The 13393-nt window shown below is 50.0% G+C and overlaps 1 protein-coding gene and 2 pseudogenes across 1 annotated transcript in view; 1 reads left to right on the top strand and 2 right to left on the bottom strand.

Annotated features, from left to right (window-relative positions):
• Positions 1-13393, bottom strand: part of VPS35L (VPS35 endosomal protein sorting factor like) — a 122786-nt gene that overhangs the window by 96251 nt on the left and 13142 nt on the right. The window contains exons 8-13 of the mRNA XM_025046103.1: positions 12888-12964; positions 12058-12060; positions 11791-11799; positions 9886-10002; positions 5152-5236; positions 3976-4035 (exon numbers count right to left, since the gene is read on the bottom strand). Of these exons, the coding sequence (XP_024901871.1) occupies positions 3976-4035; positions 5152-5236; positions 9886-10002; positions 11791-11799; positions 12058-12060; positions 12888-12964 (351 nt within the window). The remainder of the gene's footprint in view (positions 1-3975; positions 4036-5151; positions 5237-9885; positions 10003-11790; positions 11800-12057; positions 12061-12887; positions 12965-13393) is intronic.
• LOC112479164 lies at positions 10142-10257 on the bottom strand (annotated as a pseudogene).
• Positions 10971-11089, top strand: LOC112479135 (annotated as a pseudogene).

Here is a 13393-nt window from a genome sequence, read left to right as displayed (position 1 = left end):
GGGCAACGATCTCCTGCAGCACACCACACAGGTCGGGTGCTGCTCTCATCGCTGGATGCGCTTCACCCGTTTCGGACTCAACCAAAACGGGAGGGGGTGAGGCCTGCAGAGCGCAGTAAGGGACCGTCGGCTCCCTGGCTCGCATCACGCGCACGAGGCAGTTTTCGCCCCTGATTCTGCTTTCTACTTCCTGGTGGCACATGACTGAGGGGATCAAAATTCCTACAGAATCAGCAAAAAGATAAACCTCTAGGTACTTCACGAGCAGAGAACAGTCAGTCATTAGTCACAACTGCAAATATTTGGGGAGTTGTAATCTCGAGTATTTATCTATTTTTGGATGTTCTGGCATGCTTCGTTCATTCCCAAATTATTCACTCGCCATTTTCGAAGGGAAGAGTAATTACCATTTTTCCCTTTCCTGAACCTGGGCACTTAATCTTCTTTCAAACTCCAAGAGATCCAGACAAGAAAAGATAAGGGTTATTCTGAAATTCATTTGTCAGTGTTGCCTTGTGGAAAATGGAGAGGCAGGGTTAATTTCTCTTCACGTGACAATCACGTGACTTGAAATCCCAAAGCCAAAGTAAGCCTATGAGGTCATCTAAACAAATCCCTCACTTTACAGCTGAAGGAACTGAGGTTCAGCCAAGGGCACGTGTATCGACTGCAAGCTACACAATAACCTGTATGTTCCAATACAGAGGCTTTAGGCTTTCCTTCCAGCTCAAGAGATAATTTAGGAAAAGTTTTATTTTATGCAGGACTTCAAAATCTTACAGTAAAATGACATATAACTTTACTTGCTCAATGCAAACACTTTAAGAACCAACTAAAGTTAGTGCTCTAGGCTCTGGAGAGATGATGATAGTATATGACAGACACCTGCCCTCAAGAAGCTTACATCTCAGTCGGGGAAGAAACATAATGAACAGGAAAAATGAGCAAGCAAACACATAATATCCAATAGTAGTCATCACAATGCAAGACATAAAATTAGGTACTGGAATACAGAGTGACTTGAGTTGGGGGACATCATTAGACAGAGGTGGCATTTGAGCTGAGCCCCGAATGACAAAAAGAGCCAGCCATGCTTAGATGTGGAGGAAGTGTATTTCCAGGAAGAGGTTGAAACAGCAAGTGCAAAGGCCCTGCGGTAGCTGTGACCTCTGGCATGGACCGAGAACGAGCAAGCAGACGTGGCAGGCGAGAGGGGAGAGGCAGGCGTCACGAGCCAGGTCACAGAAGGCTGTAGCCTGGATGAGGAGTCTGAGAGCTTCTCTAAGTGCTACAGAAACCCCTGAAGACTTCTGAGCAGAGGAATGACAGGACGTGACTTATGCTTTGTATCTGCACTGCTACGTGGAGAATGAACTCGGAATTTGGAATTTAATTCAGAAGAGACTTCGATGGAACAAACAGCAGAGAGTTTTTTCCTTCGGGTTCCTACTTGTTTTTCTTACGGCGCTGCTTCTTCCAACCCTGACCTTCTCTGGCTATTTCAGGACGAGGGAGGAGACCAGCGGGTCTAGCTCTCTGTCACCTGCCAAGTCTCTGCAGCAGCAGAGAGAGGCCTCTAAGCCGCAGCGCTCACAGGAACGCAATGCCATCTTAGCAGGTGCTGGAAAGGCCAGGGCGGCTGGGGACGTGCTTAGCCAGATGGGGCCCTTGTCAGCCATGGATTAAAACTGAAGACGGGACTGCCCACGGTTGACGAGGACCACGAGAAAATAAACCCAAATTATTTCTCCCAAAATGGAAACAAAATTTTACCACAGAGTAGATGGTCTCTTCACATATATGCTGGATTGAGATGCTTAAAAATGATTATGGCTAGTAGCACTGCCTGTCCATGAACCTGAAGGATGCTGGTGTCTTCCTAAACGTACAAGAGCTGCGCCTTAGTTAAACCTCCCGGGTAAAGGCTCAGAAATTAAACTCAGCAGTCGGAACCTGATTCGAACAGAAGGAATGAGAGCACATACCACCCGATTCTGTCTACACTTGATCTCTTTAGGCAGAATTCTGCACAGCAGATTGTAAAAGCGTCCTTCGTCATCATCAAGAGTCAACCCCAAGACCACTGACGGTTTTGAGAAAGGTGTGCCCCTCTTCCTCTCGGGTTCTTGGAACCAGAAAATGCATGCAGATGAAGATTTTAACTGAAAGGGGGAAAAGAATGAAGAAGTTGTTTTTAATAAAATGAAAGCCTGATCTGCCCTGCTCAAGGTAAAAAAAAAAAAAAAAATAGGTATTTTGGGAAGGAAGATTTTAGTGATAAAAGTGCTAATTAAGGACTGCAAGTGAAGATGAAAATGGCCTTGTATCTTGTACTTTTATAGTTCACGTAAGGGAGTAAGTTATTAGTAACGTTTTCCTTACTTGGCTCTAGAATGCTGTTTGTACAGTTAATAAAAACTGGGAGGAAAGAAAATTATTATAGTAGACGCAAACGCGAATGCCTCTGGGGGCCAGGCAGGTAATATGAATATTTTTAAACGGTTAGATACGCAACAATAGGAAACAATAGAACCTGTAACAAAAAGCATTTTTGAAAACACTGCTGTAGCCGTGGAAAACACCTATTTGCGTTTACTTCGCTGCTGCAGGTAGAGCACATGGAGAACAGGTTGGCAAGTGCAATATAAATGTGCCTGGATTTCCCAAATCCTTAAGGGGACAGAGAAGGCCTTTCGAGTCAGGTGGGACCCGTGTGCCTTCCGGCGCTCACTGCCCCTCGATCTCGCGACACTCGGAACACAGGAGGAGCTGTTGAAGCATCACAGGCGTGATGCGGTGGGGAGAGGTGCCGTCCAACAGGAACGCCATGCGGGCCACATCCAGAAAGGCCAACGACACAGGTGAAACTTTAATAACAGACTTCTCGTTTAACCCAATTCATCCGAACTATCATTGCGACACATAATCGAAATTTTAAAAAATCATTAGTGAGATACTTTATGGTCTTTGGTTGGTATTAAGTCTCCGAAATCCACTGTACTTTTTTAATACTCACAGCACATCTCAGTTTGGACTGGCTGCTGTGATGGACAGTTCGGGGCCAGTGCTAAGGGCGAGGCTCTCGCGAGCGGGCAGCAAGGCCACGGGCAAGTCCCAGGCCGCTTCACGCTGGGTTTCTCGTCCACAATGAGACGAGATGGCTCCTTCTAGCCCTAAGGGTCTATAGGATTCTGTCTCTTTCTAATAAGTATATTACAGAGTTCTTAACATACGGGTATGAAGATAAACGGATGGACAGAAGGAAGGAAAGAGGAAGGGGAGGGAGGAAGGTCAAATTATGGGTTATCGTTGATGCCACCATCCGGTCGGGGCGGGAGGCGGCAAAGTGAAGGGGCGCAAGCCCATTATTCTAACTCGTAGGGTGAGAACGTTTACGGGGAACAGCACTAGGACCCGGGGGCGGGGGGAGGACAGGAGGAAGAGGAAGCCGCTGCTGCGAGTTCCCCGTTGCCAGACACATTATCGCCGTTTATATGACAAAAGAAATTCATGATCTACCACCATTATGACCTCTTGAGAATTTAAAATTGATTGGCAATAAATTTAATGCAAACATCACTTGGGCAAAGACTGCATAGTCAAAGCATCTGTTATTGATTTGCTTGACAGTCTCCTTTTACATATAAAGTTAGTTTTTAAAAGCAATTTGCTTCTCAGGAGAGATATTATAATGTCAAGCAGCAGAGGGATTTAAGTTGGTGTGAAAGTAACTGTAATATAATACCTTTTCATTCTGGCACATTCGAATTATTGCCCGAATTCCTAGCCGGGCTGTATGAAAACCTTCTAATGTTTTTAGAAGACCAAGATGGTCAGAAATCTGTAAAGGTGTTTCTTTTATGTTTAACACACCAAAAATTTCTTAAAAGAACTATGGGGTCTCAGTGAACGCTGGCTTGGCATGCACCTCGTCCTGACTGGGGCAGGATGAAACCCCGGGGATCATGATGTTACCTGGCAACGCGCTGCGGTGATCCACACACATGGAGAAGATGCGCTCGTACACCAGCTTCCCTGCGGAGAAAAGGACACGTGCGTTAGTGTCCCCCTCGCGGGAGCACACGCGGAATGAACGCCACATCCGCCCTTCAAACTTCAACGTGCGGTGACCTGCTGCCACCTAGTGGGGCGGGTTGGGAGCCACGTTTCTTTGTTTTCGTTTTTAATAAAAGGGACTTCTACTTTCCGAGAGAGGCAGGTAAGTGATCGCTCTCCTCTTAAAGTTGTAAGTGACACTTAGGGTCAGAGGAGCCTCAGGCACCTCCATTGGCTCAACGGAGAACGGCCCACGTCCCCTTCTAGACGAGAGGCTGCAAACGGGGGGCCCGTGGGCTGAATCCAGCTGTGATCCATTCTGTCTGGTTCACCACGTGACAGCCCACAAAGTGTTTTAACATTTTTTGACATAGCTGCCGACTCGTAATAATTGGGAGAATTCACGTGAAAACCCAAATTTCTTGCTTCTTTCTATGCGATATACCAAAAATGGGCCCTTATCTCTCTAGGATTAAAAATGGGCTCGAACAGATTATTAGCTGCCCGGAATGGCATACGGACTGCCCAGTTTGCTACGGCCTCCACCACTCCCTACCATGTCTCATCAGCAGCCTGCTTCACGCATCCAGGGCCCAGAAGCAATGCGGGTTGTGCAAGGGAACAGACTCGGGGCTGTTTTGCACGCTGACATCTCCCCAGTTCCTTGACCATGGGCATATCGTGGATGCTCAGTGCTGGTCAGATGCACAGATGAACAAATGTTAGGTTGGGTGGGTCACAGGTCAGTGCTACCACTTCTCAAGTCTGCAGCTGTAGCTCAAAAGCAGCCATAGACAGTATGCAAACAAGGAGGTGTGCCTGTGTTCCAATAAAATTTATTTACAAAAACAAATGGGCAGTCTGGACTTGGTCTACAGCCAACCCCTCACCTAGCACAAGAAACTTTATTTATTCTGTGTATGCTTTTTAGACAATGTCATCACATTCAGGGGATAAAAATTACAGTCCTATTTACCTAATTACTTAAACCGAAACAGAACCTAATTTAAAGCAACTCTGCCACCCGCCACATTTCCTGGATCTAAACGAACAAACACGTTTCCTGGATCTAAGACGAATACAACTAGTACTTACCGAACGTATCGAGTATGTCAGTGATGAGGACAAATTTGCTCGGGTAGAACTGAATAACGCTCGTATCCGAAAGAAGCTTTGAACACTAGGGAAAAAATAGAGAGTTCTCTGTCAGCTCCCACTTGGCTGGAACGCTCTGGGCCTAGAAAATTAACGACTTACAAACAGGTGCGGGTGTCAGCTGTGTGTCAGGACCTGTGCTGGACACTGGAGATACAATGATAAGTGAAACCCCCTGCTTCTGACAAAGGGAGCGGACTCTGCTCAGGACAGTCTCTTAAGGAGAGGCTGTTATTAGCAGCTTCCTGCAGGAAAGCCCCAGGGCTAAGGGACCACACCCAGAAGGGCCTCAGCTCACACACTGGGCAGGGTCAGCGTTCAAGGTCGCCCAGGGGAGTCAAAGACGCCGTTCCCCCCAGTGCCCTTGCAGACGACTCCGTCTTTGCTCCGACGGCTTCTCAGCACGGCTACCTCGGTTTATTTCAGGATGGTCCCGATGCTTAAACATTCTTTTCTATGAAATGATGACCCCGTAAGAAGTCTCCAGGGTTTCTTGGGAGGGCCGTCAACATGTCCGTGACTCAACGAAAGACTGGGGCCATACGACTCGGGCTTAAACACCCCAGATTAAGTCATCATTTATAAACAGAAACAAAAACCTCACTTCTACTTTGAAGAACTAAATGTAACACCCCGAAGTCTTTACAAATTCAAAAGTCAGCAGAAAGAACTAAACAACCCTGCTGCATTTTATCACTCCGACAGCTGACCCTCAGACAGAAAACGTCACTTAGAAACTATGTGGACACTTAGAAAGGGGCCTTTAAGACACATTTTCCTGACGCGCTGAGAACAGTTCTAATGTTCGTCCAATCAGGAGGTGGGGCGACATCTGTTTTCTGCTTGTTACCCAACATCTAAACTGTTAGCTTCTCCGAGTTTCTCCCCAGCGTTACACGCCTAGAAGTAAACGTGTCTCATCTGTGAACATCCTCTGACAGCTCATGGGGGGAGGGGCGGAAACGTGAGCTGTTAGAACAGCGGCTGGGACACCAAACGTGGCGTTTGCACGCGCACAACTCCATTTCCGGCTCCGTGACGCCCTGTATGAGTGCCCCGACTTAAACAAGGACCCCGTGAGATGTCAGGGCCTGGAGAAGGCAGGCAGCTCTGAACCTCAGAGGCTGTTGACAGGACACGGCTCTCGGTTCCTGGGGTGTCACGTCCACGGCCCACTGGTGAGGTGAGGAAGAGAAAATTCAGACTTAAACACAGCTGAGGCATCCCAACATCTGTGTGCCGACTCTGCCCCGGCCGCTGTCACAGAACATGTGTTTTATGGAGGATGACAGGAAGCGGACCTTCAAGTCGTAATAATGTTATGAATTGAGATTACTTTTTAAATCACGATTCTGAAGATTCCCCAGGTTTTCAAAGCTTTGGTACGGTTTCCTACATCAGAATCAGGCGCCCAGGGTGTGAGTGTTAAAAATGCAGATTCTCTGCCCCACACCACACTGGCGGGCTGGGCAAGTCCTTCAGCCAAGGCTTCAGGCGGCTTTCACTGAACCGGGCAGGGGACACACCAGGTTTGTGACATCCACAATTAGCAGCAGACTCTGAACGGCCTGTGCCCTCAACAAACCAGTGTTCTCAGCTTTGGGACCTGGGGGGCTTTTAAAAATAATGGTGCCAGGCCCCGTCCCCAAAGACCCGGATGACGCTGGTCTGGGTGCAGCTGGGACTGGGGACTTTACGCGACCCCAACACGCAGCCGGGGCTGGGACTCACCATAATAAATGTTTCCTGGATGCCTGACTGACAAATTACTCTGCCTCAAATACTCGCTATCAAACTCATTAACACTGTAGGAAAAATACCAACAGGGTGTTTTTCACTTATTTCCAATCAGCAATATTCTAGAAAGACGCTAGCAGTTTCTAATTAAGTTAGGGTTTTTTTTAAAAAATTGAACAACCAAAGCAAATGGATAAAAGATAACGTACGGCTGAAAACTAAGAAAGGACGAATGGGTAGATGAACGGAAAGAAAGATGCAGACTTGGTAATCAGAGGACAATTGCGACCCGGAATATATAAAAAAAGATCCTAAAAATCAGTAAGAAAAATACAAACAACAATGAAAAAAATGAGCAAAGGAAGGTGACATAAGGCATTTTACAGGAAAAAAAAAAATAGCCAATGTCCAATAAACAAGTGAAAAGATGCTTAATCCTATTAGAATTGAGGAATTGCGAATTAAAGCCACAATGAAGTAGGATTTTATCACTTTCTAAATCGGAACAACGAAGAGAGAAAGTCTGCTCACACCGAACGCTGGGAAGCGTCACGACGGCACAGACTCGTCCCCACTCTGCTGCCACCAGCGTGGCGGCCGGCACGGCCACTGTGGAAACGAGCACAGTCCAGCAGAGCTGGAGAGCCACGCGCCCTTCACCAGGCCCCCCCACTCCCAGGGTAGGGGCCTTCGTCCAGAGAAAGGCCAGCAGACGCGTCCAAGGGTGGTCGCAGCAATGCCGTTCATAACGATGGAAGAAGAGAAGGAACCAGAGGCCCGTCAACAGAGCGAGCGACACACAATTTATGCATCAGCAGACTCTGCTGTTAGGACGACAAACCCCTCTAACTGACCAACCGTTAGGGTCAACACAAGCCCTATCAAAGGCCCAGAAGGTTTTCTTTCTTTTGTTTTTTTTTTTGAGGGTTTGGAGGTGAGAAATTGCCAAGCTGAGCCTAAAAATCATATGGAAATGCAAACGACCCAAAATTGCCAAAACGATTTTGGAAAATAAAAACAAAGTTAAAAGACTTACACTAACCAGCAGAAAGCTACAATGGCCAGGACAGTGTGGTGCTGGCGTAAGGTAGGATGACGGATCTGTGGGATAAACCCGAGTCTAGAAATAAACTCTGACATCTCTGGTCAGCTGACTTTGACAGAAGCACCAAGATAATTCCACAGGGAAAAGACAGTCTTTCCAACAAATGCTTAGACAACTGAATATCCACATGCAAAAAATAAACAAAAAAACCTCGGACCTTATACATCTTACATAAAAATTAATTCAAAATGGACCACAGACCCAGATGTAAGAGCTAAAACTATAAAACTTCAAGAAGAAAACACAGGAAAAGATTCTCGCGATCCTAGATTAGGCAGAGTTCTTAGACACAACTCCAAAAGCATGAGACGAAAAAAGAGACAATACATAAATTAGGTTCCATTAAATTTAAAACTTCTAAACTTCAAAGGCACCATTACGAAAAGGAAAAAATACTGGCTAGAAAAAAATACTGGCAGATCGTATATTTGGTAAAGAACTCGTACCAAGGATAAAGAATTGTTACAGCTGAATGAGAAATTGACCTGATGCTTGAAACGGGCAAGTCTAGACTCGACGTTTCACTAAAGAAGATAGAAAAATGGCCAACAAGCACACAAAAAGCTGCTAAGCATCATCGGTCCCTAGGGAAATGCAAATTAAAACTACAGCGAGGCACCCTCTTCAAACCCCTTGGGATGGCTATGATCCGACGGGCAGACAACAGCTCCCGCGGGAACAGGTGTCCAAGAACCTGACCTCTGTGCATGGCTGGCGGAGAAGCAAACGCTGTGGCCACTGTGGGAAGCAGGTCGGCCAGTTCTGAAAAAGTTAACCACACACTGACCACATGACCTAGCAACTCCACACCTAGGAACCGACCTGGGAAATGAAAACACATCCACACAAAGACCTGAGTGCGAACGCTCCCAGCAGCATGACTCACAGCAGTCGGAGTGGACACAGCCTACGTGTCCCTTACCTTACTTTTAATGGATAAGTAAAATATAGTTCCTCTGCAGGGGTATTTACTCTGTAAATTAACACCAGGGACCGAAGGGGGGCGGGCGCGGGTTTGCCTCGCTCAGGAAATGCCAAAAAAAACATCACACCCACCACACCAAGTGTCACCGTGAAAGACTTCGAGTGCCCGGCACAAAGCCTCCCAGACTCCCCAGACCCCCACTCTAGAGCAGCAGGTGAGCAAACAAGTGTCACGTTGCCATGACACCGGACGAGGACAGAATCCGTCCTTTTGAACTAAAATGGCTGTTGGGATACGCCTTGTTGACTCTGCTCTGAAAATCAGGATGTGGACGTTCTTCTTACAGTGCGTCTCAGGACGTGTTTGGCCAAGACGGGACGGTCCCCGGGGCTCGAGAAACAGAACGAGCCGTCTTCCTTCCACAGCTTGCTCTTGCGATGCAAGAATTGTCACGGACCAACAAAGGGGATTCAATGAAAGTACCTCCCCTAACACCGTAAACGTGGGGATTTTTGGTCACATGATTATGCAGAAGATGACCCAAAATGCACGTAACAGGGACACACGACCATTAGTTCCGAAGAGACGGAGGAAACCTGGTGGAGCAAACCCAAACGCGGCTGGTCGGTCCTGAGCCTGCACCGCCGCGAACGAGCCGGGGACGAGGCGCGGCACGACGTGACACGGGGGACACTGCCGATCCCGTCACTGCACGAGGTGGCCTCGGGACTAGCCACGTCATAAAAACACAGCCCCACAGTCATGGCCCTCACAGGAAGCGAGTGAAAACAGAACAGACGAAAGTAGCATGGCAGAGCCTGGAGGCGGGCCTCTGAAAACTGGCCGACCACAGAGGAGCTCTACACGGGAAATTCTGAAGGGGAAAAACAAAGTCACTAGGCCTGACCTGGATGACGATTTTCAGAGCCTTCACTTTCTGGTCCGAGGCCCAGGCGTCCTTCAGCGACTGGAGCTCCTCGACGACGCGGGTCATGTAATCCTGCTGAGTCAGGATCGGCAGATCCTTATGGGCGGGCGGAGGGGACAAGGTGTCGGCTGGAAGGAAACCGGTCTGACCCTGGGAGGTGGCTGAGCTCCGCTCTCTAAGGTTTCCTGATTTCCCCGCCAGGACTGACAGTTTTTTATTTTATTTTTATTTTTTACGCCTACAGCACCTGGTCTTCCTAGGTGGTCTCCCATCCAAGTACTAACCGGGCCCGACCCTGCTTAGCTTCTGAGATCAGACATCGGGCTTGTTCAGGGTGGCATGGCCGTAGACCATGGACCGTGGCTCCACTGGGGCGTGAACTCAGGACCTTCAGCATGTATAGTAGATGTGCTGACCGCTACACTATGGAACCACGACCAAGACTGATATAGTTTTGTCTTGTGATCAAAGAGATTCCTCGAGCTTTCTGCAAAGACAGGCAGAGCACAGTGACTTAGAGACGGCCTGAACGCTGGCTCCCAGCCCGGCCGCTCCCACGTGATTCTGGGCGAGCTGCTTTGCTCCCAGAGCCTCACATGTGAACAGGGACCACCAACCGTAATCGGGGCCCTCCGTGCGCCAGGCCTGGTAGACCAGACAACAGCGATGTTCAAACGTGGGGGAAAGGCTCATCTTAGGAAGGAAGGAATATGGGAACGAGGAATGGGCACTAGACTAGGGGAAGCAATGCCTGAGATGCACTGAAGGGCACGGGTGTCAAGTGGGCCATGGGGAGGGGTGGGGGCGGTAACCGGACCAGAAAGAGAGAATTCCAGCGGAGAGTAGACGGGAACAAACGGCCGTGGCAGAGAGCCAGACCAGCACACAGGTGCGGGGGTGCAGTGTGAAAGCTTGGCACCGCCTGGCACACACGCGTGCTCGCTCACCGGGCTACTGCTACACGCCCTCACCCAGCCCACGAGGAGACCAGGGACCACGGCTTCTTCGTACGAACGTCCCCTGGAAGCCAACGTGAAGACTTCTTTATCAAAGAAACACGAGAGGTCCATGGCCACGCCACCCTGAACAAGCCCGATCTCGTCTGATCTCGGAAGCTAAGCAGGGTCGGGCCTGGTTAGTACTCGGATGGGAGACCACCTAGGAAGACCAGGTGCTGTAGGCATAAAAAATAAAAAATAAAAAATAAGGGATTGTAGTTGACAAGGTCCTTGCAATCTGTGAGGTCAACCAAGGGTTGGTTGCCTCACCTAAAAAAAAAAGAAAGAAAAATACAAGCGGAAGGTGCAGGAAACGGGACTGCTCCCAGCAAGTCCCTTGAGCTGGGAGACAGGGCCCTCCCTGCCCTGAGCAGTGCCAGGAGCCACGTGACTAGTCTGGGAGGACGGGCTGTGAGCAGAGGGAATGTGTCTCTTCCGAGCTGAGGCTGAAAACTGGCCCTTTCCTCAGCTCTGCTGTGACAACCCTGGAAGCCATCTGGTGAGATGGCAGCGCCATGAGGTGGAGGTGTGTCTGTCACCTACAGTGGATGAATAACGTGAGAAAGAAAGAAACCTTCGCTATATTCAGCCGCTGAGGCATGGGGGTCATTCGTTACCACAGCACGGCCCAGCCTTACCCTGACTAACGCTGTGGCAGCTGGGGCCATGCAGCCGCCACTTCCGCTGCGAGCAAGGGGGCCAGTCTGCAGGGGAAGACACGGAGAACGGGAAAAAGAACCAGAGCCGGGAGGGCACACGGGACAGCGGCCAGGTCTCCGGGAGTTTCTCCAGCTCCCAGCTCCGGGCCACTGTGTCCTTGGGCTCAGGGAAGAGCCCGTGTCCTTCGAGCAAGTCCCCATTTCCAACCGAAGCCAGCTCAAGCGACTTTCTGAGACTCACAGACTAAAGAGCTTTAAAACCCTCAGCAGCTCCCCGCCTACCAGCCAAGCTGCCTCAGAAATATTAAGACGGCGGCTCTTGGGCGCCCTACTTCAAAACGCGTCCTGTCTCAACTGGGAAATCAGACCCTGGACGATTAGACTCTGCTGAGGCCCCGACGACTCTGGCTCGGAGCCAGAAGGCCCTGAGCCGAGGGCAGGTACAGCACAGCAACAGTGACTTCAGAGCAGCCCCATCGGGCCCACACAACTACACCCTCCACCCCCGCCCTACAGATGAGGAAACGGGAACAGGAGAGGTGCCTGCCCAAGGGCACCGTGTGGTACACGGTCACGCTCAGGCCCCTGGACACAGGGTGACGGTGGTGACAGCTAACACCCGCAGGCACGGACCGTGTGCTGGCCTCAGCTCTTCCTGTGCGTCAACGCACTTAATCCCTATAACAAATCTAAGAGGCCGGTACTGTGTAGCATCCCCATTTTACAGATATGTAAACTGAGGCACAGAGCTGGTAAGCACCTTGCCCCAAATCGCAGAATGACCAAATGGTAGAGCCAGGCAGTCTGGCTCCAGTGTCCTCTTAAGTGCCACGCTGGGCCACCTAACGATACCGTGGAGAACACGAATCCACCCGTCTCCAAGGGCCAGTCTACCCCTCACGTTCACGAGTGGGTGGGGACAGGGAGGACTGCACAACCCCGACAGTGCCTGCCCTGGGCACCTGCGGGAGTGTGGGCCCATGACTGTCACACGGGATTCGAGAGAAGCCAGAGATCCGGCTGTGTGTGTTGAATTTACCATTTTTTAAGAGTTGGCGAGTGAGTCATGCTTTTTGCAAGCACATGCAGGCCAATTAAGAGTCCTGAGGGCCCTGTCCAGCCAGCAGCGGCCGTGTGCAGCCTCTGCAGCAGGGAGCAGGCTGGGGCCTTGATCTCACGTGTCCCGGGGACATGGCTCCAGCTGGCGTGTCCAGTGAGCCCATCCTCACACGACCCAAGCTTGCTCAGGCGTCAGTGAGAAAAGATGCCTTTGGAAAACCGGCCCGAGGCAGGCTCCCGGGGGCTCGGCGGGCGACATTCTCACCTCCTCGAAGTCGTCCAGCTCCTCCAGCCTGGTGCGAACCTTCTCCGACGCTGCCGATGCTACGGCCCCGGCTCTGCCTGAACAGAACAGATTCACATCACGCGGGCGGCTTTCCCGTCACCACTGCCCCGAAGGCAAGCCTCTCTCTACGCTGCATCATGAAGAAAGGGGCCGGGGAACAACTTCGAACCGAGATGTTGAGAGCAAGCTCCTTCCACAGCCCAAATTCCATCAGCCATTTCGGCTCAGAAGCCGGCCCGGAGCTAGGGAGGCCGGCCTCAAAACGGTTCTACTCTATCCGATATTTACAAACTTTTCACTGCACTGGTTCACTCCTAGAGAAAAGTAGTCCAGATGAGGACGCCAAAAACCCGTCATCTGATTGTTCTCCACGGACGAGAGGCCTCAGTGTGGGACTATCACGCCCTTACACCAACTAGACAGCGTCACTGTCTGTCCCGAGGCGGGAACACCAGGGCTTCAGAGCTCTCTCCTCTCCCAGCACA

This window comes from Pteropus alecto, unplaced genomic scaffold (assembly GCF_000325575.1).
Source record: "Pteropus alecto unplaced genomic scaffold, ASM32557v1 scaffold34, whole genome shotgun sequence".
NCBI classification, from domain to species: Eukaryota; Metazoa; Chordata; class Mammalia; order Chiroptera; family Pteropodidae; genus Pteropus; species Pteropus alecto.
Note: the sequence above shows the minus strand (reverse complement) of the source record. Positions and strands in the feature narration are given on the sequence as shown.